The 24246-nt window shown below is 33.2% G+C and overlaps 1 protein-coding gene across 2 annotated transcripts in view; it reads right to left on the reverse strand.

The window, feature by feature from the left end:
* LOC114329315 (heparan sulfate 2-O-sulfotransferase pipe) overlaps positions 1 to 22811 on the reverse strand; it is a 264681-nt gene extending 241870 nt beyond the window's left edge. For both annotated transcript variants that reach the window (XR_007699574.1, XM_028278356.2), the window contains exon 1: positions 22589 to 22811. Coding sequence is in view for 1 of the 2 variants with exons in the window: in XM_028278356.2 (XP_028134157.1) it covers positions 22589 to 22632 (44 nt within the window). In the remaining variant the exon portion in view is untranslated. The remainder of the gene's footprint in view (positions 1 to 22588) is intronic.
* Positions 22812 to 24246: the final 1435 nt, after the last annotated feature.

The following is a 24246-nucleotide window of genomic DNA, read 5'->3' on the forward strand; positions in this document are numbered from 1 at the left end:
TAGTTTTAAGCTAAAAGTTGTAAAGTAAAGTGTATAAGATAAATTCGTCTGTAACTTATATAAATAAAGTCGTATATAAATTACGAACCGCTAGTTTTATTGTAATTAGAAGTAATTACACTAATCTCGCTACAGTTGGTGTCGGTGTTCGGTTAACTTAGTGCGATATAAATAAGTGAATTACAGAGAGACTTTAAAATACTTTTGGACTTTATTCGTCGGGAATAGTTAAAGTGCGTTGATTGTTCGGTATTCGGAAAGACTGTTAAAAGACATTTTGGAAAGTACGTGTGTGCCGACCAAAGATGTTGCTACAAGAACTTACAGTAAAACAGCTCCGTGAACAGCTCGAGGAACGGGATCTGGACAGCAGTGGGCTCAAGATAGTCCTACAAGCACGACTCGAGGATGTCCTCACGAAGAACGGAGAAGACCCAAAGACGTTCCACTTCCAGTCAGCAGAACAAGTAATCTTATCGAAATTAAAAACTGTTTCTGAAACGATCGATGAAACTTCTAGAAGAAGCGACGAGAAACTTGAAGAAGTTAGTATAAGAAGCGACGAGAAACTTGAAGAAGTTAGTAGAAAAAGCGACGAGAAACTTGAAGAAGTTAGTAGAAGAAGCGACGAGAAACTTGAAGAAGTTAGTAGAAAAAGCGACGAGAAATTCGAAAATGTTGCTAAAAGATTCGATGAGACTTCTCAAATAATTAAAGAGGTCTGTAGGCAAAACAACGAAAAACTAGAAGAAGTTTGTAAACAGAACAATGAGAAATTTGAAGAAGTTTCTAGAACATTCGATAAGATGCAGAAAAGTGTAGAGACCGTAGAAGAAAAGATCAAACAGCTAGAGAGCAGGATAACCGATACAAAAGTACAACCATCAGTTAATGCAGCAACGTTAGATCCTTTAGTGAAAGATGAACTACCGAGAGACGAAACGTCGCATAATATGAGATTCAAATTACCACCATTTGATGGAAAGTCCTCTTGGTCCATATATCTTAGACAGTTTGAAGTTATTGCGACCGCCAATCATTGGACCGAACAAGAAAAGGCTGTTTCCTTGACTGCTGCTTTACGAGGTGATGCTGCAGATATATTAAGGTCAATTCCCAAGGGTCAAGAAAATTGTTACCAGACCTTGTTCACTCGTCTAGAAAAACGCTATGAAGATGCCCATCTACAACAAGTATACAAAGCACAACTGCGAAGTAGAAGTCAACGAGCAAGTGAGAATCTGCAAGAATTTGAAGCAGATGTGGCTCGTGTGGTGCGGTTGGCTTATCCAGAGGTGCCAGACAGCGTTTTAGAAGAAATTGCGGTAGACACCTTCGTCAATGGGCTGAAAGATAGTGAAATACAGAAAGCTTTACGACTAGCAAGACCGAAAGTTTTAGATGAAGCACTTGCTATTGCCTTGGAACACGAAGCAGCTAGCCAAGCTTCACGAAACAATGGAGTAATAGCCATGGAAAAAGGCGATAAGAGAAAAGATGAACGTTTGGTGGAAATGGTACGGAGGGTGATTCGTGACACGATGCCGAAGAGACGCGTGAAGAGGGCTGGAAGAGTTCGTTCAAATATAGATGCTTCCTCGATACGGCCATGCGGTGAAAGTTGTAATCACCGGCTTAGAGTAGAGGAACAGCGTTGCCCTGTGAGACGAACTACCGTAGTTAATGAACAATGGCAGCCCCAACAGTTACAACACGCCCAAGAAGATGATCCATGTATAAAAAGAGTATTGGATTGGATGCGTCGAGGTGAGAGACCTAGTTGGCAAAACATTAGTGCATGTAGTCCGGAAGTCAAGGCCTACTGGAGCCAATGGAATTGCCTGATACTAAAAGATGATCTTTTGTACAGAACCTTTGAGAACGATGATGGTACAGAATCTAAGCTTCAGTTGATTGTACCTAAAAGTAAAGTGTCAGAAGTATTGCGTCAGTTGCATGACGGTACATCAGGTGGACACTTTGGTATTACGAAGACTCTGCAAAAGGTTCGAGAACGGTTCTATTGGGTGAACTGTAAAGATGATGTAAGAAGATGGTGCCAGAAATGTGAACTGTGTGCATCCGGTAATGGTCCAGTTGGTAAAAAGAGAGCACCCATGAGACAGTACAATGTTGGAAGTCCTATGGAAAGAGTAGCAATCGACATTGCAGGTCCATTTCCAGAAACCGATGCTGGAAATAAATACATTCTGGTAGCCATGGACTATTTTACGAAATGGACCGAGGCCTATGCATTACCGAATCAAGAAGCTGCTACCGTTGCAGAGGTACTTGTTAAAGAATTCTTCAGCCGATTTGGTGTTCCCTTGGAGATCCACTCCGACCAAGGGCGAAACTTTGAGTCAGCTCTTTTCCAAAACGTTTGTAAATTGATTGGTGCCAATAAGACCAGAACAACACCCCTGCATCCTCAATCAGATGGAATGGTCGAGAGGATGAACCGAACGATGGGTAAACACTTGTCCAAAGTTGTATCTGAACATCAGCGAGATTGGGACCAACACATTCATTTATTCCTGATGGCCTACCGCTCGGCCGTAAATGAAACTACAGGTCAAACACCAACCTGCCTGATGTTGGGTCGTGAAGTTCGTTTGCCCTGCGACCTAGAGTTTGGCCGCAGACCTTCTGAGGAACATGTTGCAGGCGAAGAATACGTCGACCGCCTGAAGTTACGAATGAACAACATTCATGAACTTGCCCGACAACACATCCAGATAGCCAGTGACCGAATGAAAGATCAATATGATTCTCGATGCAAGAATGAAAGCTTCGAAGTAGGTGATCTTGTCTGGCTTTATAATCCACAACGTCGTCGCGGCTTGTGTCCTAAACTGCAAAGACAATGGGAAGGTCCGTATGAAGTTAAGAAGAAAATAAATGACGTAATATACAGAATTAAGAAGTTACCAAACGGTAAACCAAAAGTTATTCACATAAATCGTCTTGCACCATATGCTGGCTCAAATGAAACAGAGGAAGCCCGAGTCCTCCAACAGGAGATGAAAGATGCACCACAGCCAAGTTTTAAGGAATTTATGTCAAATTACGCAGAAAGAAAGAGTGCTAGATTCGGCGTGACCACAGAAGTTCAGCAAGATCTGTTTGGTGTTCCAGAAAACGTCTCTCTAGCCCACTGTGTTGCCCAAGACCTCGAGATGACTAAAGGAATCTCGTCCGTATTCAATAGAAAGTTCGGCCGCCTGGACGAGTTAAGGAATCAACAACCTAAAATTGGAAGAGTATTGCGATTGGAAGATGGTCCTCGATCTTTGCTGTATATAGTGACCAGGAAGTCTTATACGGACACGCCAAGCTACGAGAACATATGGCGTGCTCTAACTAATTTGAAGAAAATGGTCTGTAATTATGACATCAAAGATTTGGCTTTACCAAAAATTGGCCATGCAGTAGAAAATCTGGATTGGAAGATTGTGAGAAGCATGCTGGAAGTGATCTTCAGAGAAACTGGCGTACGGATTACTGTGTGTTGCATGAACCCAAAGATGTCATACCCTTCAAAGACAGTAGACTGTTACTTCTTTTCTAGGGGTGTATGCAGAGCTGGAGAATCCTGTAGATTCCGCCATCCTGGGCCATCTAGAGTTGCTGATCGGGACGCTCAGATCTTAAGAGGGGAGCAGTGTAACAAAATAATTATTGACCTACCCTCGTATACCAGCTCCCGTCTCCGCACAGACAGAACACTATCGATGTTTCGAGATACGCCGATGCAGCGCCGATGACACTGCAAGCGGTCGAGTCACATGGACATAGCTGGAGATATATAGATATTTCTGGAATATCTGTATCGCATATATAAATAGGACATATTTGTAAATAGAGTTTAGTTTTAAGCTAAAAGTTGTAAAGTAAAGTGTATAAGATAAATTCGTCTGTAACTTATATAAATAAAGTCGTATATAAATTACGAACCGCTAGTTTTATTGTAATTAGAAGTAATTACACTAATCACGCTACAATACCTTTTCAACGAGGTATCACTTGCCATAAGGTCCCATTTAAAATTATCTGTCACAGTGGCGCTGTAAAGTCATCTGTCACAATTACGTCACCTGTCATGACTAGTTAAGAAGCTTACATCCGTTTATTTCCTCCCTATAAATTTCTCTATTAGAGGTATAATCGTTCAAAAGATACGAGGGGGGGTACGGACTTTTGACTAGCACTGTATAGATATAATACTTATATTACTGATATACTTAATATAAACTATACTAATTAATATAAACGTGAAATGCCAAGAGAAAATATCTCCCGAACAATACAAAAAAAAATGATACAAAAGTATAAAAATTGGCTACAAATTATTATTCATTTGAACAATTTTCAGTAAGCAATTGGAGTGATATTAATTTATTATTTACAGTCAGTTTTGTAAGCAAATGGTTTTCTTTGTACAATTTTATTATTGTTGTGAAGACTTTCTCGTGGAGTTTTTTCAGAAAATGGCAGTACTTTAATGCAACATTTTAGTTTTTATAGATTTGTCTCGCTTTCTTTTAATATGTTTACAGTTGTACATTTATAGTTTTATGTAAATTATGAATAATAAAATTATATGTACATAATCTCTGCACAAACGCTCTCGAAATTTTTATTTAAACCAAAATAACCCTGAATTGACGACTGGCAGTTATTAGCAGGGGATACAACACAAATTTCAATTTCTTGCAATGTATAGAAATTTGATATATTATAAATATGTATTGTAAAATTTAATGTATTTTAAAAATTTCAAAGCTTGGTAGAACTGACGACTTAGTAGATACTTCGTGTTAGTAGTGAGGTTTTTTTTTCTATTTTCGTGGATGTTAAGTGTGCCATTCGTACAGGTTACAGGATATGTTTAACAGTAATTGGGATCTTACAGTTGTGGCAAAAGGGATGGGTTCTTTATTTATTAAGTGGATATGGATTGCAGGGTTGCTGTAGTATGTTGTATGTCGCAACTGAGTTATTATTATTTGCTCATTAGGTTTGGGTGGGAGTGGTAAAGTGGTGCCAACAATCTATAGAACATATTTTAATTTAAAAAAACCTATACAGAAGTAAAAACTTCAAATTGTATTTTGGTATAAAATCGTTTATTTAAAAACTATCTAAAAGTCTAAAAAGTCTAAAAGTCTAAAAGTAAAAGATTGCAAAACGTTTTCGTTCTGATCAGAACATCTTCAGTGCATTCCGCAAAGTAGTTGTAACTAGCACACCAATGAAGGTGGTAACCTCATAATATATGGCTTACATTATAAATTTTAATAAAATATTGTGACTACTAGTCGATGTTAAAAGATGTATGTGCCTAAAGAGCAACATGCTTCCTTGCTCGAAAAAAAAAAAACTAGGTACTTGCCATTTCAATTAGCACAGACCAACGCTAATTGAAATGGCAAGTACCTAATTTTTTTTTCGAGCAAGGAAGCATGTTGCTCTTTAGGCACATACATAATTTAATATTTTATTAAAATTTATAATGTAAGCCATATATTATGAGGTTACCACCTTCATTGGTGTGCTAGTTACAACTACTTTGCGGAATGCACTGAAGATGTTCTGATCAGAACGAAAAGTTTTGCAATCCATGTGGCTGACTTTTAGATAGTTTTTAAATAAACGATTTTATACCAAAATACAATTTGAAGTTTTTACTTCTGTATAGGTTTTTTTAAACTATGGTATACAGTAGGGTGGAGCGAAAAAATCAACTTTTAAAATTTAAAATGCCTGTATGCGGAAAAGTGGTCTGCATATTTGTTGTAATACCCTGCAAAATTTCAAATCGATCGGACTTCGTTTAGCGGTGCCCCCACTACTTCGAAATTTGAGGCTATTGGCCTCCCACTAAAGTAATGCGCCGATGCGCCCGCCTTCGTTAATACTTACTTGGTTAATTTTGGTAGTAGTTCGATTCGAGAGCAAACTGCGTTTCTTGTATTAGTATCAATTTAGATGCAATACAGTGAACCGTTGTTTTATTCTGTGTTGTTAAACTGTGTCCGTGAGATCCGTAAAAAAAGAAAACATGCCTAAAACACGAACAGACGTCGCTTGTTGTGTTTTTGGAGCACCAAGGAAGTTTAAAGACAATATGTTACCGACCTGTGCTGATGTTATCAGAAACTTTTTGTGTATTCGCCAGTTTATGAAAGAAGCTGCAGCAAATAATGCTGAACCAACTGTTAGTGACATTAATGAAATTCTTCTTGTTGAATTAAAATTGCTGTGGGTTAAAGCATCCATTCCGATAATATCCGATCAACAAATTAAATCTAAATTAAAGGAATTACATCAAAAATACAGAAATATTAAAAAACCTATGAAAAGTAGAAACTCAGCCAATATGCAAAGAAAGGTTAAAGATTTTAGAGATTTATTGGAAAAGAAATTGTTTGATATTGCATCATGCAAATGTTCTGACTATTTATTATGCAAATGCAAAAATAAAATACCGGCTCGAGAGCATGACTTCATTAAAGATCAGAGGCATGATAGAAAAATGGTAATTGGTTCGGTGGATAAAGTAATTACCAAAAAACTAGAACGCTCTATTTACCGGAAAATTGTGGAAACACAATCTCCAATAGCTACATCTTCTTCATCAAGATCCGAAACACATCTTCCAGTAGAACAAATTATAAGTGAGTCTTCAGATGAAAGTGCCACAAGTGTCTACGAGAAAAATACAAAAACCGGAACAAAAGACGATTTACCGAATACAAAAAAAACAAAACAAATGCGAATTAGTTTGCCAAACTTAGCTCAAGCATGCGATCGTACAGGAGTATCTGATAGAGTAGCATCCATAATAACAAACTCGGTGTTGCAAGATCTAAGTTTCATCTCGGTAGAAAGTCATGACAAAATCATAGATCGGAGTAAAATTAGGCGGGAGAGAAAAAAAAGGCGCAACCAGATTAAAATTGATGATACAAAAATTTTTAAATTTCTTCATGGAATCTATTTTGATGGTAGAAAAGATAGAACTCTACAAAATGAAATGAAGGATAATAAATACTACAAAACTACCATATCTGAAGAACATATTGTCTTAGTCTCTGAGCCCAAGTCAAAATATATAGGACATATTAGTGTATCGTCGGGTAGTGCAGAAGAAATCAGCAAGACAATGTTGGACTTTCTAAATAAAAATGTAGACCTTGATAATTTGGTAGCTGTTGGATGCGACGGAACTGCTGTCAATACAGGTATTCACAATGGTGTTATCCGTAAAGTAGAACTTGCAATTGGTCGATCAATGCAATGGTTTATTTGCATATTACATACCAATGAACTACCTCTGCGCCATCTAATAAAGCACTTGGATGGAGAAACTACCGGACCACGTGAGTTTTCAGGACAAATTGGAAAAGGACTACAAAACTGCGAGCATCTTCCTGTAGTTAAATTTGAGCAAATTCGATCAGTTTTACCCAAATATGATGCAAAGGAAATCGAGAAGCTTAGCACGGATCAGAAATATTTATTTGAAATTAGTAATTCAGTATCTAACGGTAAAATCTCGAGTGACTTAGCAAGAAGACAACCGGGAAAAATTTCACATGCTAGATGGCTAACAACTGCAAGCAGAATTCTTCGTCTTTACGTAGCAACAGATCCTCCTTCGGAAAACCTAAAATCTTTGGTATGCTATATACAAAACGTATATGCCCCACTGTGGTTCGAGATTAAAGCAAGACCATTTTGTTTTGATGGACCAGTACATTTATTTAATTTAGTAAAAAGGACGAGGTATTTGTCACCTGAACTGCAAAAAATAGTGGACAGGATAATACAAATTAATGGTTATTTTGCACATCCTGAAAATGTGTTGATAGCAATGCTTTGTGATGAACGGCAGCATATCAGAGAGTTAGGTTTGCGGCGAATCTTAAAATCCAGAAACTCCCATGAAATAAGAAAATTTAAAGTCCCAGAAATTAACTTTAACGCAAATGACTACATTGAAATGATTGACTGGCAACAATTAGTGATAAGCGAACCTCCAATGACAAAAAAAATTTCAACAGAAGATCTAAAACAGATGATTAAAGATGTTCCTGAAGAAATGGAGATACTACGTTTTCCCTGTCACTCCCAAGCTATAGAACGCTGCGTTAAGTTGGTAACAGAGGCATCCTTAAAAGTATGTGGGCCTGAAGCAAGAGATGGCTTCATAAGGTCCCAAATAGTTTCCCGACAAGCATTACCTAAATTTAACACAAAAGTTGAGTTTTTAGCTAATCTCAAGCATTAAATCATAAACGTTTTAAAGGTGGGTGGGTGGGTGGAACTCGAATTGCAGCCACCTCCTCGTGGTGAGTTCTGGGTTGTTTTCACGGAAAACAAGCGAAGAGCTGCAAAAAAAATCACTTTATTTTAATTTTTAGGTGGCTCGGGGCACCGGAAAAAATTATCGCATCAAATTCATTTTTTGCAAGCTACTTACACTACACGTGAGACCACTTTTCCACATACAGGCGAAAAAATTTGAGAAAAAAAAATTTTTGTTTTATTTTCACGTTATCTTAATTTTTAGGTGGCTTGGGGCACCGGAAAAAATTATCCCATCAAATTCATTTTTTGCAAGCTACTTACACTACACGTGAGACCACTTTTCCGCATACAGGCGAAAAAATTTGAGAAAAAAAAAAATTTTGTTTTATTTTCACTCCACCCTAGTATACAGCCAACTATTGGGATTTTCCCATTGATTATACAGGGTGTTTCATTAATAATTGTCCATATAGTAACTGGAGAAACCTTAGCACGAAATACGAAGATTTAACCTAAAACACTTAAATAAAATGTGGTTCCTTACTGAGTTACAGGGTGTTTTATCTAAAAATTTAAAAACTATTTTTGCTCAGAATTTTAAAACTATTTGACGTATCCTTTTCATACTTGGCAGAAAGTGCGACTACTATACAACCTACTAAATTATGATAAACGTACGTTTCTAGCTACTACCAGAGGCGTACGACAGGGGATAGTGAATGGTTAACCCTTCTCAAATTCTACGCCACTAGTGTAATTACTATTTTAGTGCCATTTTTAGATTCTCCAATACTTTCTACGTAAATAATATACTCCTCATTCGTAACGATAAAGTCATTAGTTGTCGAGATATTTGAAGTTAAATATGAAACGGCACAGTTATTTTGATCAATTTATGATATTATTCATATGATTAAAATTTAAAAATTATTTGTACCCAGTACTTTAAAACTATTTGGCGTATCCTTATCATACTGGGCAGAAAGTGTAGGTACTGTACACCCTACTAAATTAAGATAAATGAACATTTCTAGCTACTACCAGAGGCGTACGACAGGGGATAGTGGCTGGTTGACCCTTCCCAAATTCTACGCTACTGACGAAATTGCTATTTTAGTTTAATGTTTTTATTTTTCAATACTTTTTATGTAAAGAATATACTCGTCATTCGCAACGATAAAATTATTAGTTTTCGAGATATTTGAAATTAAAAATAAAGCGACACAATACATTAATCAAAATAACCGTGTCGTTTCATTTTTAACTTCAAATATCTCGAAAACTAATGACTTTATCGTTACGAATGAAGAGTATATTATTTTCATAGAAAGTATTGGAGAATACAAAAATTGAACTAAAATAGCAATTCCGCCAGTGGCGTAGAATTTGGAAAGGGTCAACCATTCACTTTCCCCCGTCGTACGCCTCTGGTAATAGACAGAAACGTCTGTTTAACATAAATTAGTAGTTTGTACAGTACCTATACTTCCTGCCAAGTACGAAAAGGATACGTCGAATAGTTTTAAAATGCTGAGCAAAAAAAGTTTTTAAATTTTTAGATAAAACACCCTGTAACTCAGTAAGGAACCACATTTTATTTAAGTGTTTTAGGTTAAATCTTCGTATTTTGTGCTAAGGTTTCTCCAGTTACTATATGGACAATTATTAATGAAACACCCTGTATTTTAATTTGTTGGATGTGGAATTCACGATTTTCAAAGATCAAAAACACAGTTAAAATATATTATTGAAGTTATACTTCTTTAGGCGCGTTTGGGAGTAAATGTATATGTGCAAAATGTATATTATGAACAAGAGCACGGGTTTGATCCCCAATACAAATTTTTATTTTCAACGAAAACATTTCGTTTATAAATTCGCAAAAGTCTGTGTGTTATTGCGTTGTCGCTTCTGAAATACTCAGATCAGATTTATCGATGGATTCTTATGTAGTTTTTTCTTCTGAATCCAAATCTGAAAACGGCATTTCGATATTTCTAACAGTCTTCGAGACAATCGACTCCAAAGTGTAAAATGTGACGTCAAAATCGGGTTATTTTCTTCCGACACACTACACGTCCAGCTGAAATCGTTGCTATTAAGTAGGCTAGTTTTTTAATCTCGATTTGTTAAGCAAAGCATAATAGGTTATTTACATTTGAGTTTGACACTTCGTGAATGTCAAACTAAATTTTAAATTAAGTATTAATAAAACATAATGACATTTGATAGTGAATTTAATTATTATATAAAATAAATAAGATGTTCAAAAATACAATTTGAGTATATTTTAAAAGCAATAATTTATTAACAGCTTCAAAAAGGTTTATACGAGTATGCGGCCTCCCGTTTATAATAAATGGACTGTTCCATTTGCTATGAAATTAAAATATAGTCGGTTCGCTAAACTCGACACAACTGGCTAGTGATTTTAGTAGGTAATTTTTTTTTTCGAATTTTGCCAAAGTTGACAAAATTACTAATTATTTAGTAATTATTAACTAATTAGTAATTATTTGTTTGCTAAATTGGCAAAACTATTGACTAAAATCACTAACCAGTTGTGTCTGAGTTTAGCGAATCGACAGTTTATTAAAGAATATTGTTTGGTATAAACAATTATGGTCTCATATGTGCAATTACATCTTTCTAATGGAAAAAAATATTTGAAGATTTTTCTCAAATTATGGATATCAGCAACATTTTCATTTATAACTCTTTTATTTTTAATTTGACAAAGAAAAATTATTCTTCATAAAAAGCTCTTCATGTTCTAAAATTTATAATGCAGCCATCATATGTAAAATTTTATTAATTTTATACGAGGTATATAAAAAATATGAATTTCGATCAAGAGTGAACTGCCTTTATAGCTCATAACATTTAAATTAGAATGATATAATAGCACATTAAAACATATTTATTAATTCTAAACTACTTTTCATAATAGCAATTTTCCATATTATGAATTAAAATTCGTAAATAAATAATGTTTTCGTTACGATAATGCTCGCATTTTCAGCTTGTTTATTATACATTTTATGATTGTACCTAAGTATATATAATCTTTTTGTCAGAAAATACGTATACGTTAAACTACGTTTACTAATATACGTTTTGACTAAATACGTATACGCATTTAGTTAAAATTTTGTGTTTTATTTTTTTATTTTTTTTATTTTTGGTATTGTTTTAATAAAATTTTTTGCAAAGTAGTAAGTATGAAAAGTAGTTTAATATTTAAATAATATATAAATAAACTGTTTAAAAAATATTGATTTCGTTAAAATCATATAATAGAAGCATAACTACTTACTTGCCTACAAAATACACACACATTTTTTTTAATTCACCAACTGCATAAATTTAGGTACCTATAAACCTTCTTATATTATCAGCTTCCTATGAATATTTTGGAATTAATTTATTTTTTCTACGACCGTTGAATAACATGCTCATTCTTCGCTATTTTTACATAGATAATAGCACCCATTACTGTACCCGTGAGTAATAATTCATTACTCACGGGCTGAACTTAGATTCAAGTGGCGCATGCCACTTTGAATATTAGTCGTATATAAACTGCAAATAAAATTACTTAAAGTTGTTTATTTAATACAATAATTATTGTAATTTATACCAATAATTAACTTCGAAAAAATTTTAAAGGAATTTTAACTGTAACAATGTCAGTATATTTTTTACGTTTATATCTTGTTTACTAAAAATTTTGACGTTTATCATTTAATTTAGTGACAGTGACATTAGCGCATTTTGTTTATGTTAATTGGAATTTATAACTAATATTGTGTGTGTTTTTCAAGTTATATTGTGTTAAATATGTTATAACATATTATGTATAGTTATATTATTATATTATATGCAGTTAAATGTAAATATACATTATAACTATATATATGAAATACGTCAACCGACAACAGCCTATTTATTAGATTCACTGACAGTAGGTACAAATTTAAGCTTATAATTTTTCGGGAACGAATAGAACTTATATTGACTATTGCTAGTTGTATTTTTACAATAAATAAGAATTTAGTAATAGTAGGCATACAATTATTCAGCCACGTACTAGGGGTAAATAGCATTTAGGTATTTTTGTAAATTATTATAATTAGAATCTCGAGTAGTTGATAATTAAATTTTTTACTAATTAAAATAAAAAAAGTCGTAGAAAAAGTATAGTATTCTACTCACATGTAATGGCTATTACTCACTCTGATGAATTACGAAGTAATATGAATTATGCGAATTAGGCGAGTAATAGCCATCAAACTTCATGATAGTGAGTAATAGCCATCATTACATGCTCGTTGAATTATATACTATTAAAACATTCTTTTTTAATTTTTAATGAAGTGCCTTTTTGATTAAGGGGTGATGCTTGGATTTATTTTCATTAAGAAAATAAGTGTTAAGAAGTCTCTCATGCAAAAAGTGGATCCAATTTTATTTAAACAATGTTTTCAAACAATTTGTAAAAATAAACTTGTTCGCCTCAGACAATTTTTTTATATTTCTTGGATCCTTCTGAGCAAAAAAACTCTATTCAATGTTTTTCTAATTATTAGTAATTTATAATTATTAGTAATTAGTAATTTGATCGTTTTAGAGTTAAAAACAATTTAAAGCTGAAAAAAAAAAGAAAAATGACGATGTTCAAGAATGTAAAATGGGCGACCTTTTTAACTTTATCCTGATCTATCTCTTAAAAGTTATTATGCAAAAAAATCTCATGAGAATATGTTTTCCGAACGAAGCCAACTTTTTCCATTTGTATATAAGAGATTTGCAAGAAATATCATCTATTAACTTTTTTACAGTGTCTAATAAATTAATTTCTATTTCTTTTTTTTTTCTCATGCTGTAAAAATTAAATGTATCATTTATCTTTATCAATTAGTTGTAGTTCAATATTTTAGACTAACCATCACATAAAAAACATTTTTAATTGTTTAATAAATTAATTTAAAATGATTTATTGTTTACACCGTAAAATAATTAAACTCTTTATATTGCCCTTAAATGATTTATTTTGTCGACACGCGCCATTGGCTAGAAATGTATCTTTAAACGGTTGTTGTAAATTTCAGTGCATAAATTAGTTCATAAATCAATAAAAATTACAAAGCATATTATCAAATGATGTGTCAACTTCCCCAAAATCGGGTATAAAATAAAAAATTATTACACTTTTATAAATAACATCTTTTTATAATACCACGTTTTTAGTATTTGTACGACACATTATAAAAAAGTTTTATAAAAACAATTATTTTTCAAATCAAAATGTTAATTTTAAGAATAAAAAGGATTTCTGAGGCCGGGAATCGAACCCGACTCGCTTGGGTGAAAGCAAGGAGCCAAGTATTCTAACCACTAGGCCATTATGGATGTAAAGCACGGAGATAAATATTTGATATATAAGTTGCAGGGTTTTTACATCTACTTTCATATTTTATATTTTCTTGCCTAAAAGCCGCGAAGTGACGCCAGCTGACAGACGTAAAAAATCACCGTAAAAATTTGACACTAGTCAAGTGTATTTTTGGTTATAGGTTATAGTTTAATTTGTCAAAGAATCTACGCGAAATAGAGTATCTTAAGATATGCTAATATATACGTATTAGAATAATCACGATTACCTTCGTCTTTATCCTTTTTTGACAGGATATATTAAAAACAGTTTTGATTTACTAATTTATTGCATAGAAAGCTATAAAAATTTCAGAATTCATAATGTTCAATAAATGTTAATAACTATTGTAAAAAATGAGCCTTCATACCTATTACATAAAAAGTTGTAAAAAATATCTTCAAAATATCAGTCATTTATTGATTAGCTTAAAAGTTATTTACATGTTTTATACAAAACAACGATACTTTCCAATAATATACATAAGTAAAAAAAAATCCGTACATATATTACCCTGGGTAATATAAGGAAGGGGAAAAATAAAAGAATTAAAAAGCAAAATAAATGAAAAAACAAATGAAGTAATAGGAAACGAAAAACAATAACAAGAAATTATACGAACAAAACTGCGGAAGAGAGGGTACACTAAAAAGCTCCGCCAGAAGCAGAAATTCCTACAGCAGAAGAAGTACAAAAGAAAATAAAATAGTAGAATTAATAAAATACGGAGGAAGAGAATAACACAAAGAAAACAAGCTAATAGAACAAATTTGGACACAAAACACATTATCAGATGACTTGAACAGAGGTTTTACAGTACATGTCTATAAAAGGAGATCAGGAGGAGTGCGAGAATTACAGTGTAATAATCATATTAACACTTTGACATATATATATGCCTCGTAACGCACTCAACGTTGTTTTATAAATAATATCTCTAAACGCAGCCAAGGTGTTAAATACCACATATAAAATTCCAGCAAACATAATAAACAGGAGACAAATCATTCGTTGTACGAATAATAGGAGAATATCAGAATGAGTTCAGACCAGGGAGATATACAATCAATTCTATACATACCGTTGAGCAAATAATTCAAAAATCGAGAGAATACAACAGAAAAATACACGTAATATTCATAGATTTCAAAATTGTTTTGGATACAATTAATAGGATGAAAATTATAGAAGAACTAGAGCATCTTGGAATCACAGAAAAATTAAGACATACCTATGCAAGTGGATCTTAAGAACACCACAACAAAGATGAGTTTCAACGGAACGACTTCTAAGCAGTTCATACTAAACAAAGGCGTGAAACAAGGTGACTCTATCTCTCGACATTGTTTAACCTGATATTGGAGGCAATAATAAAGGAGGACCAACTTATCAAACAAAGACACTATTACAGATCAACTTTGAGTAATAGCATATGAAGATCTAGTCATCATAGCAAAGACGTGGATGACATTTATAAGAGCAGTTGAAAAATTAGATGAGGAAGCAAGGATAATAGGGCTAGATATAAACAGGCACAAAACAAAATACATAACGATAGGGAAGGACGATACAACATCTCAGACATATCGAATAACACAGAACCATAAAGTTGAAACTGTATGTACCTTTAATTACTTGGGAATAACATAGGGAAACCGGAAAAGGGAGAACGGAGAAAAGAATTCTGAAAGGCAAAAAGCATATGGAATGAACATAAATCTGCTGAGAAGCAAGACCCTATGTACGAGAAAAAAGTTGGAACTCTATAAGACCTTAATAAGACCGGTCATCAAATAGGGATAGAAACAACGACGATTAACAAGATAGATGAAGATAGCCTTCTGAAATTTGAAAGAAAAATAATGGAAATGATATTTGGCCCCAACGTAATAAGAGAGGGAGAAAGAAGACTGAAAAAAAAATGAAAAGTCGAAATTGACGAAGAATTAAAGGGAGAAAATATAGTCAGACAGATAAAATCCCTTCACTTAGAATAGATAGGACATAATACAGACACACCCACACTCAGATATACTGAGAATGATAACTAACTGGTCACCATCATGGCCCAGATATAGAGAGACACCTAGATGAAGATGGCTAGATGATGTAAAATAATATATTATAAGAGCAATGAATGTTAAATACAGGAAAGTTTATATCAAGGACCAGACGAAAAGGAAAAGTGTCACGACAGCAACAAGACACGCAGCAAGCTATAAATGAGATGCAGGAGTAATCCACCCACCCAAGAATAGGATTGCGGACGCCGGATTATACTGCTTAATTAGTGGAGTTACTGAAGGTGGATATGAGCTATTACCTCCGATTTCGTTGAACCTCCATCGATTTGCATGAAAATTGGTGAGTGGTTAGAGGATATCTCAAGAAACAAAGGTGACATGATGCTAACTTGCGCTTTTACCCTGGGGGTGGATGCCACCCCTTCTCGGGGGTGAAAATTATTTTATTAAAAATAACCCCATAATTCGATAAAGGGACAAATTTCAAGCAAAATTTGTTATATAAAGTTATTAAAATAAATCAAAAATTTGTGAGTTATTAAAGATCAAAGATTTTAATTTATCTTGAGAAAAATGCCCGTTTTTAAAAAAATTTTCATCAATAACTCAAAAAGTGTAAGTTTTTACAAAAAATTTATTATCAAAATTGAAGCCAATAAAAAATGAAATAAACCCCTTACTACAAAAACCTTTTAATGTTAACTAAAAGTGAGTTAGTGGTAATTGAATGTATATTTTTTTCGGCGAGTCAAAATCTCTAAGTATTCAAGCTGAAATAACGGGAAATTGATGCATTTTATAACATAAACTTATTAAATATTTGTCAAAGTACTTAAAAATATCTATTAAATGAGCCCCCGAACATGTTGATAGCATTAAAATTTATGCTCCAAAATTTGTTCAAAATTTATCTTTTAAAAATTTTTCCAAAAAATGTTATTGTTTTTTTTTTAATAACTCCGTTTGTGTTTACGATATCAGGTTCATCTAAAAACTGTTTGAAAGATAATTCTTAGTGCTATTTAAACACGTTAAACCTATTCTTTTAAACCCCTTACTTTTTTAAAAATAAAAGGTTAAATAACCCTGGTTGCATGGTTCCCACAAAAAAATTTAAGATTTAAACGTTTCTATCTCGCTTATTTTTTACCCTATAGAAATATTAAAACAGGTAAAATATTTGGCATAGAAAATACTATAATTTGGTAATATACAATTTTTTAAGTATATTGAGTATTTTTGGAGTTATTATCAAAAGAATATGAGAATTCAATAATTTTAAAAATTATGATTTTTTTAAATTATATCTTTTGTTCAAAAATATGCATTCTAAAGCGGTCAAAATTATTGAAAACATTACTTATGCTAATATAAAGAAGTTTTTATAAGGATTACTATAAATTTTAATTTTTGTGGAAATTGCGTATGTATTATTTTTCACTTTTTCCTAAAAAATTCGAAACGGTTCTTTTATTTTCATTATAATTTGCTTAATTTTGACACTATTACCTTGTTCTGAAGCTCATTTGATAGGTATTCTAAAGTACTTTGTCAAATGTTTAGCAGAAATATTTTATACATTGCATCGTTTTCCCGTTATTTAAGCTTGAATACTTAGATTTGAGTACTCTTCGAAAAAAAATACATATTCAATTGCCAATAACTCACTTTAAACTAACATAAGTTTAATTTTTTATGTGGGAAATGTATTCAATTTTTTATTATCTTCAATTTCAGTAATAATGATTTTTTTGTGAAAGCTTATAGTTTTTGATTTATACGTGAAAAACCGATTTAAAACATGCATATTTTTACGAAAATATAAAATCTTTGGTCTTTAATAACTCAAAAAGTTTTGATTTAGTTTAATAACTTTATATAACAAATTTTGCTTATAATTTGTCCCTCTATTGACTTATGGTATTATTTTTAATAAAATAATTTTCACCCTCGAGAAGGGATGGCATCCACCCCCAGGGTAAAAGCGCAAGTTGGCATCATGTCACCTTTGTTCCTTGAGGTATCCTCTAATTACTCACCAATTTTCATGAAAATCGATGGAGGTTCAACGAAATCGGAGGTGAAAACCTTCAGTGACTGAACTAAATGAATGAATAAAAAAATAATTAGGTTTTCTGTCATATTACAGAAATGATATGCTTAAGAGACCTTACTCTAACAAAGTGCCATACTTTTTAAAGTATTTTGACAACTACCGGTCATAACTACCTAATGTGTAATAATGAATGATTACTCTTTAATATATTGTATTCATAACAACCGTTTAAACCAAAAACAGGATTATAATGTAACATGTTTGTAACGTTTTGTTCATTCAATTATTAGCGCTAGTTATCATTAAATATTTGTAATAATCTGTATTTCCTCTTTCCGACAATCAGTTCGACTAATACTTTGCAATTTTATTTTGCATTGAATAATAATTATATCCCTGCAAAGGTAAATGTTAGCACGAATTCAATGAATAATTTTCATTTGTTTATTCTACTAATTCTAGTTTTTAAATTAAATTTATACCAATTATTTTTAAACAATTTCATAATAATGTATTACTTTTTTACATGCTTTTATTTCTATAGAATAATACTAAACGTTGATATAATTTAAATTAAATTAATATAAGTTCGAATTCAACATACATTTTATGTTGGTCACTCAAAAGAGTTCACCCTTTAGTTTGGCAATATTCCTTAGACCTTGTAAAATTGCTGAAAAAAGTGGATTTTTAGTCTAAAGGGGTCTTTTTTTAACGATGTATACATCTGTCATTTGTCACTTTTAAGAAACTGAATCATTACTGTCAAACTAGATTAGTAGCTGATAAACTAAAAGGAGTGTGAAAATAGTATATTGTACAACAAGTGAGAAAAAAAGACATATTTCTTACGAGCGCAGAAGTTTGTTGGCACGAGTCGAGGTACGAGGCGAGGGCCGCAAATCAAGCGAGGGCGAAATATGTCATTTTCTCATGTGTTGTACACTGTACTTTTTCTATGGACGGTTTTGTCAAGAGTTCAAACTACAAAATTAAATAAATTATGTGCTTTTAGGTATATTATATGCATAAATTGAAACAAAATACATATACATGTAGGTATTTAATATATTTAAAATTTTAAATACCTTATTTTAAAAAATTATAATTCACAGTTATTTTTTAAACAGTTTTGAAAGGTAATTCCTGGTAAGTTTTACTTTAACACATTGATTTGACAACATTAATTTTGTTTGTATTGTGCATATTACCATGTAAACAACGATCATAGTATGGAAAACCGTAGGAGAACCCGTGAGAAAAAATATTTCTCACCGCAATAGCCGACTTTTCTCACTGTGTGAGGAATTGTTCGTTTTGAATGTATGTAAATAGTGAGAGAAGTTGCATATTGTATAGCATCCATAGAAAAACTTGTTATTATAGGACTGAATCTAATCAATGAAATAATCCTAGCAAGCAGCAGAACCTACTGGAAATACAATAACTTCCTCAAAGATAAGAAGCTTACTCAGAACACTAAACTAAAAATTTCCAGAGCAACAATTAGACCAGTAATCACATATGGTGCTGAAGTAATGTGCTTGATACGGAAAGATGAGGGAAGATGTACTCCTAGATTGATCTTAGAGAGAAAAAGCATTTGAAGAATAGCTGGTCCACTAAATTTAGGTAACAATGAATTTAAAAAACTGAAGAATTGCGAAGTAACGGAACATTTAAAGGGAAAATATATCGTCAAATGTATTAGGGCACAGAGACTCAGATGAATAGGACGTTTAGAAACGAGAAATCCAGAAGCAGTTATTAGGAAAATCTCCAAGTGGACACCAGTATCAAACATACCACGAGGAAGACCGAAAACGTGATTGGAGAACCAGATAATTGCGGACCTTAAGAAGATGGGAGTTAGAAAATGGGCGACCATAAGCAAAAACAGGAACGAATGAAGAAATATTCCAGAGGGCGCCAAGTTATACAACCAAATGTAAAATCAAAATCTTCAAGCGAACTTTTTCCCCGCGACAAATGAATCGGAAGAGCCCAAAGAGGGTAAGAATCACTCCGCTAGGAGTGTGATACCATAATGATGATGAATATTCTTTTGATATAAAACTACCTTTTTATTCGAACGGTAAAATTAAATGAGACTATAATACGCAGAGGAAACAACTGACGTTGCAAAATAATCCCATCGAAAGAAAAAGAGATGCCAAATACCTGGGAGTAATCATAATGGATCAGGAAGTAACCTTTAAGAAACATGTAGACGCCACACTACAAAAAGCAAATATGGCAAAAGCTTCAATAAGAGGACTCACAGGCATGAAAGCAAACTAAGAACAAAAACTAAAATAAGACTGATAATTAGCATCACACTGTCTATATTAACATACGCATCTCTCGCATGGGGACATGTCAGCAATAAAAATAAGAAGAGGATACAAGCGGCCCACAACAGCAAACAACAGTCTAAAATAAGCAGTCAACGTACCGAGATACGTCCAGAGAACTCCAGCAAATCAGTGATCGACACGATGGTGGAAAAAGCCAGGATTAAAATCGCAGAACTGGAAAACCATCCAAGTGGGATATTGCGAATTGCGAGAAATAATTAGACATGATGCGTTCCATCGATGGAAACACAAACGTCCCTAATAGCAGATATTGGCATAAACCTAAAAATGTAAAATCAGCGAATATAGTAGACTCGCGATTATCCGAGTCTCGGTTATCCGAGCCCCTCGATTAACCGAGGCAAAAGTCATAACTGGTGAGTTACAAATTTCAACCTTGGTGCAACATTGCCTCCTCAAAAAGAGGATTGAAGTTTACGCAAAAATCAATCAAAGGACTTTTTTAAACAGTAATATTGATAAGATAAATGTTTTTATCTCTTATAGACAGAACTGTATTAGTATTGTCATTAAAATATCCACAGCTATGGTTATTTACGTGTTTTTCTATCAATATAACCGATTTCAGTGTTAACCGAGTTTTTTGGTATCCGAGGTAGTCACGGTCCCAATTACCTCGGATAATCGCGAGTCTACTGTATTTCGTAGCTCTATAAACGTAGAAATTCACAACACTGTGTATGCCCACTCATAATGATTTTTGATTTTCAGACATACTTAAAAAAAAATAACATAAAAATCTACTTCGGCCACCAGAAAAATAAAAAAAAATCTAACAAAACCGGCGAAACCCCACAAAAAAGATAACAAACTTAATACACAACTTAAAACATACTTTAACGGGTTTGATGCCCGAGCAAGAAATTCAGATTCGCGGATGTCACAAGAGGATAGCAAATTACTTTTAAGGGGAAATAAGCTACAATTTTAACAAAAAAAGATTTTATTAACGGTTCGAAGCCCAAATAGGGTTTCGTTGTCAAAATACAAAATACTACTAAAATAAACAAAAAATTTTTTAATAATTTATTTAATGACTCATTTATATTGGCAATTTAGAAGTATATTATACATTTTAAAGTAGAAGACTTTAAAATTATATCGCCAATATTTATGAGTTGCGATCCTGTGACGACTTTACTAAAAGATAGTTCATTCGATTACATGAAATCAATCCTAACTCAAGAATATCCGTCACAAAAAAATCATAGCATGTGATCTGTCTTTAAAAAGACAACCAAATGCAGTGATGACAGTAAAATTCTCGCGTTAGAGATTCCATAGTACATCTCGAAGGAAAACCAGGAAAAAACCTCGTGATACTATCCTGACATCGTAAGTATTTGGTCTTACGTTTAATTTACTTTCAAAAAACTAATACCAAATTCTGACTTTAATATGTTTAAATTATAAATAATGTTAATAATACATAGATATACAATAAGTAATATTAAAATATAAAATTTGCACTAACTCGATATATTATTGACTTACTAATCGTGGTATTTTCTTTCTATTGACTTCTTCTTTCAGTATGGGTAACCATATACTATAAGATAGTATCACGAGGTTTTTTCCTGGTTTTCCCTCGTGATTTACTATGGAATCTCTAACGCGAGAATTTTACTATCATCGTTGCATTTGGTTGTCTTTTTAAAGACAGATCACATGCTATGATTTTTTTTTGTGACGGATATTCTTGAGTTGGGATTGATTTCATGTAATCGAATGAACTATCTTTTAGTAAAGTCGTCCCAGGAACGCAACTCATAAAAATTGGCGATAACATTTTAAAGTCTTCTACTTTAAAATGTATAATATACGTCTGAATTGCCAATATAAATGAGTCAGATTAAATAAATTATTAAAAAAATTTCTTTACTTAGCAACAACATTTTTGTTTATTTTAGTAGTATTTTGAATTTTGACAACGAAACCCGATTTTGGCTTCGAAACGTTAATAAAATCATTTTTTTTTTTTTGGTAAAATTGTGGCTTATTTCCCATTAAAAGTAATTTATTATGAAAATGCCACAAGAAAATAGCTTCAGAACAACATTAAGAAGATAGCAGGAAAAAAACGCCTCACGCTAGCCTGCATTGATCGGTTAGGGAACCATGTTTGATTTCTTGTACTCAGGACTTATTTGGCTGTTAAGAGTGCCCATATCACGCATCAGAGTGTTATAGGAGGGAAAGGGATGGTCTGGAGCATTGGAGCGCGGTAGAGTGATTTCTGTTTTTACACGAATTAATACACCTCGCTCCAATTAAATGAATTGTAACACCCGAACGTCAATTTATTTTTTTTTATTTTAATTATATATTTTAAATAAATTTTAATAATATCGAATATTGAAAATACTTTTAAAACACTAACCTTTTCGGAAAACCCAACCTCCTCCCCCTATAAAACTGATCCATTTTGGCACAAGTGTCAACGCACGATTACAGCACAAGACCCTCCGCCGTTTTTAGCGCATAACCGATTTACTCCTATCCTTAGTAGAGCGCGTGAAGAACTGACAGTTGTCGAGTACCATCATCGGTATCAACAGACCGTCAGCTGGTTCTTTCTCCTTGCACTACATGGGTACCATCCTCTGGTTCACTGGGTCTACGTCTACACAGATTGGAACTATTTCCGCGTAATCTGCAATTAGCATTTTGCGCCTGAAGATTTTTGTAGGCCGGTCATTCGAACTTTATGATGTGTTAAGATTGTTGCACTACTTTCGATATACTTTTTTGCTATTCTGTTGAATTTTCGAATATAATTAGCGTCTCTTTGTAAAGACAATGAAGTAACTTTTGAGAGTAACAAGACATTTACTCAACACGCACCCTACACATTACACTATAATCTGAGTGCAGTTGGCCTTAGTTATCGAGGCATGTAAGCTAAATAAAAGAAAATTCCAGATATAAATGCTGGAATCACTGAAGATGACAAAATATTTCAATCAATTAAGAGAAAAGGGATAACCAATCTTCGAGCAAGCGCTGGGAGAACTACAGAAAGGCGTATTAGTCAATGGAGTGCGTCTGAACAACATTAGATATGCCGACGACGCTGTAGTTTTTGCAGACAGTCTAGATGGTTTGCAAATAATAATGTCGCGCATATCAGATATAAGTAGAGAATACGGACTTGATCTCAATACGAAAAAAACAAAGTACATAGTAGTCAGTAAGCGCGAAATATTAAATACACAGCTTTTGGTTAACCAACAACTAATTGACAGGGTCGACAGCTACACATACCTTGGTACCAACATAAACAGCCAGTGGGACCACTCAAGTGAAATAAAACAACGCATAGGAAAAGCGAGATCAGCGTTCATAATGATGAAGTCTCTTTTCAGAAGCCACGATTTACCTCTTGCTACCAAAATCTCTATCATCAGATGCTATGTATTTTCTACGTTATTATACGGAGTAGAGGCCTGGACATTTTCCGAGGCTTCTTTGAGAAAACTCGAGGCATTTGAGATGTGGTGTTACAGGCGCATTTTGAGAATTTCGTGGGTGGATCGCGTGACTAATGTGGAGGTTCTACGTAGAATAGACAAGGAATGCGAGATTATTAACACAATCAAAGAGCGCAAACTAGAATATCTTGGCCGTGTTATGAGGAATGAACAGAGATATGGCTTGTTGCAACTCATTCTTCAAGGCAAGGTATTTGGGAAGAAGAATATCTTGGCTTCAAAACCTGAGAAAGTGGTTTAATACATCGACAACCGGACTATTCAGAATAGCAGTAAGCAGAGTTATGATAGCCATGCTGATCGCCAACATCCGGAACGGATAGACACCTTAAGAAGAAGAAAAAGAGAAAAGGAGTAAGAGGTCAGCATTTTAAGATTTACAATATGTCTGGCCAGTATCTCAACATTTTTGTAACGTTCCATTTGCAATCTTGATGTTTTGATTTTCTTTTGAGAATATTCGCTATAATTTATATTATTTGATTCCATATTTTCATAATAACTGGAAGAAGATCTGGTCACATCTGGTCGAAGATGAAGATTAGTT

Source organism: Diabrotica virgifera, chromosome 7, assembly GCF_917563875.1.
Source record: "Diabrotica virgifera virgifera chromosome 7, PGI_DIABVI_V3a".
Lineage (NCBI taxonomy): Eukaryota > Metazoa > Arthropoda > Insecta > Coleoptera > Chrysomelidae > Diabrotica > Diabrotica virgifera.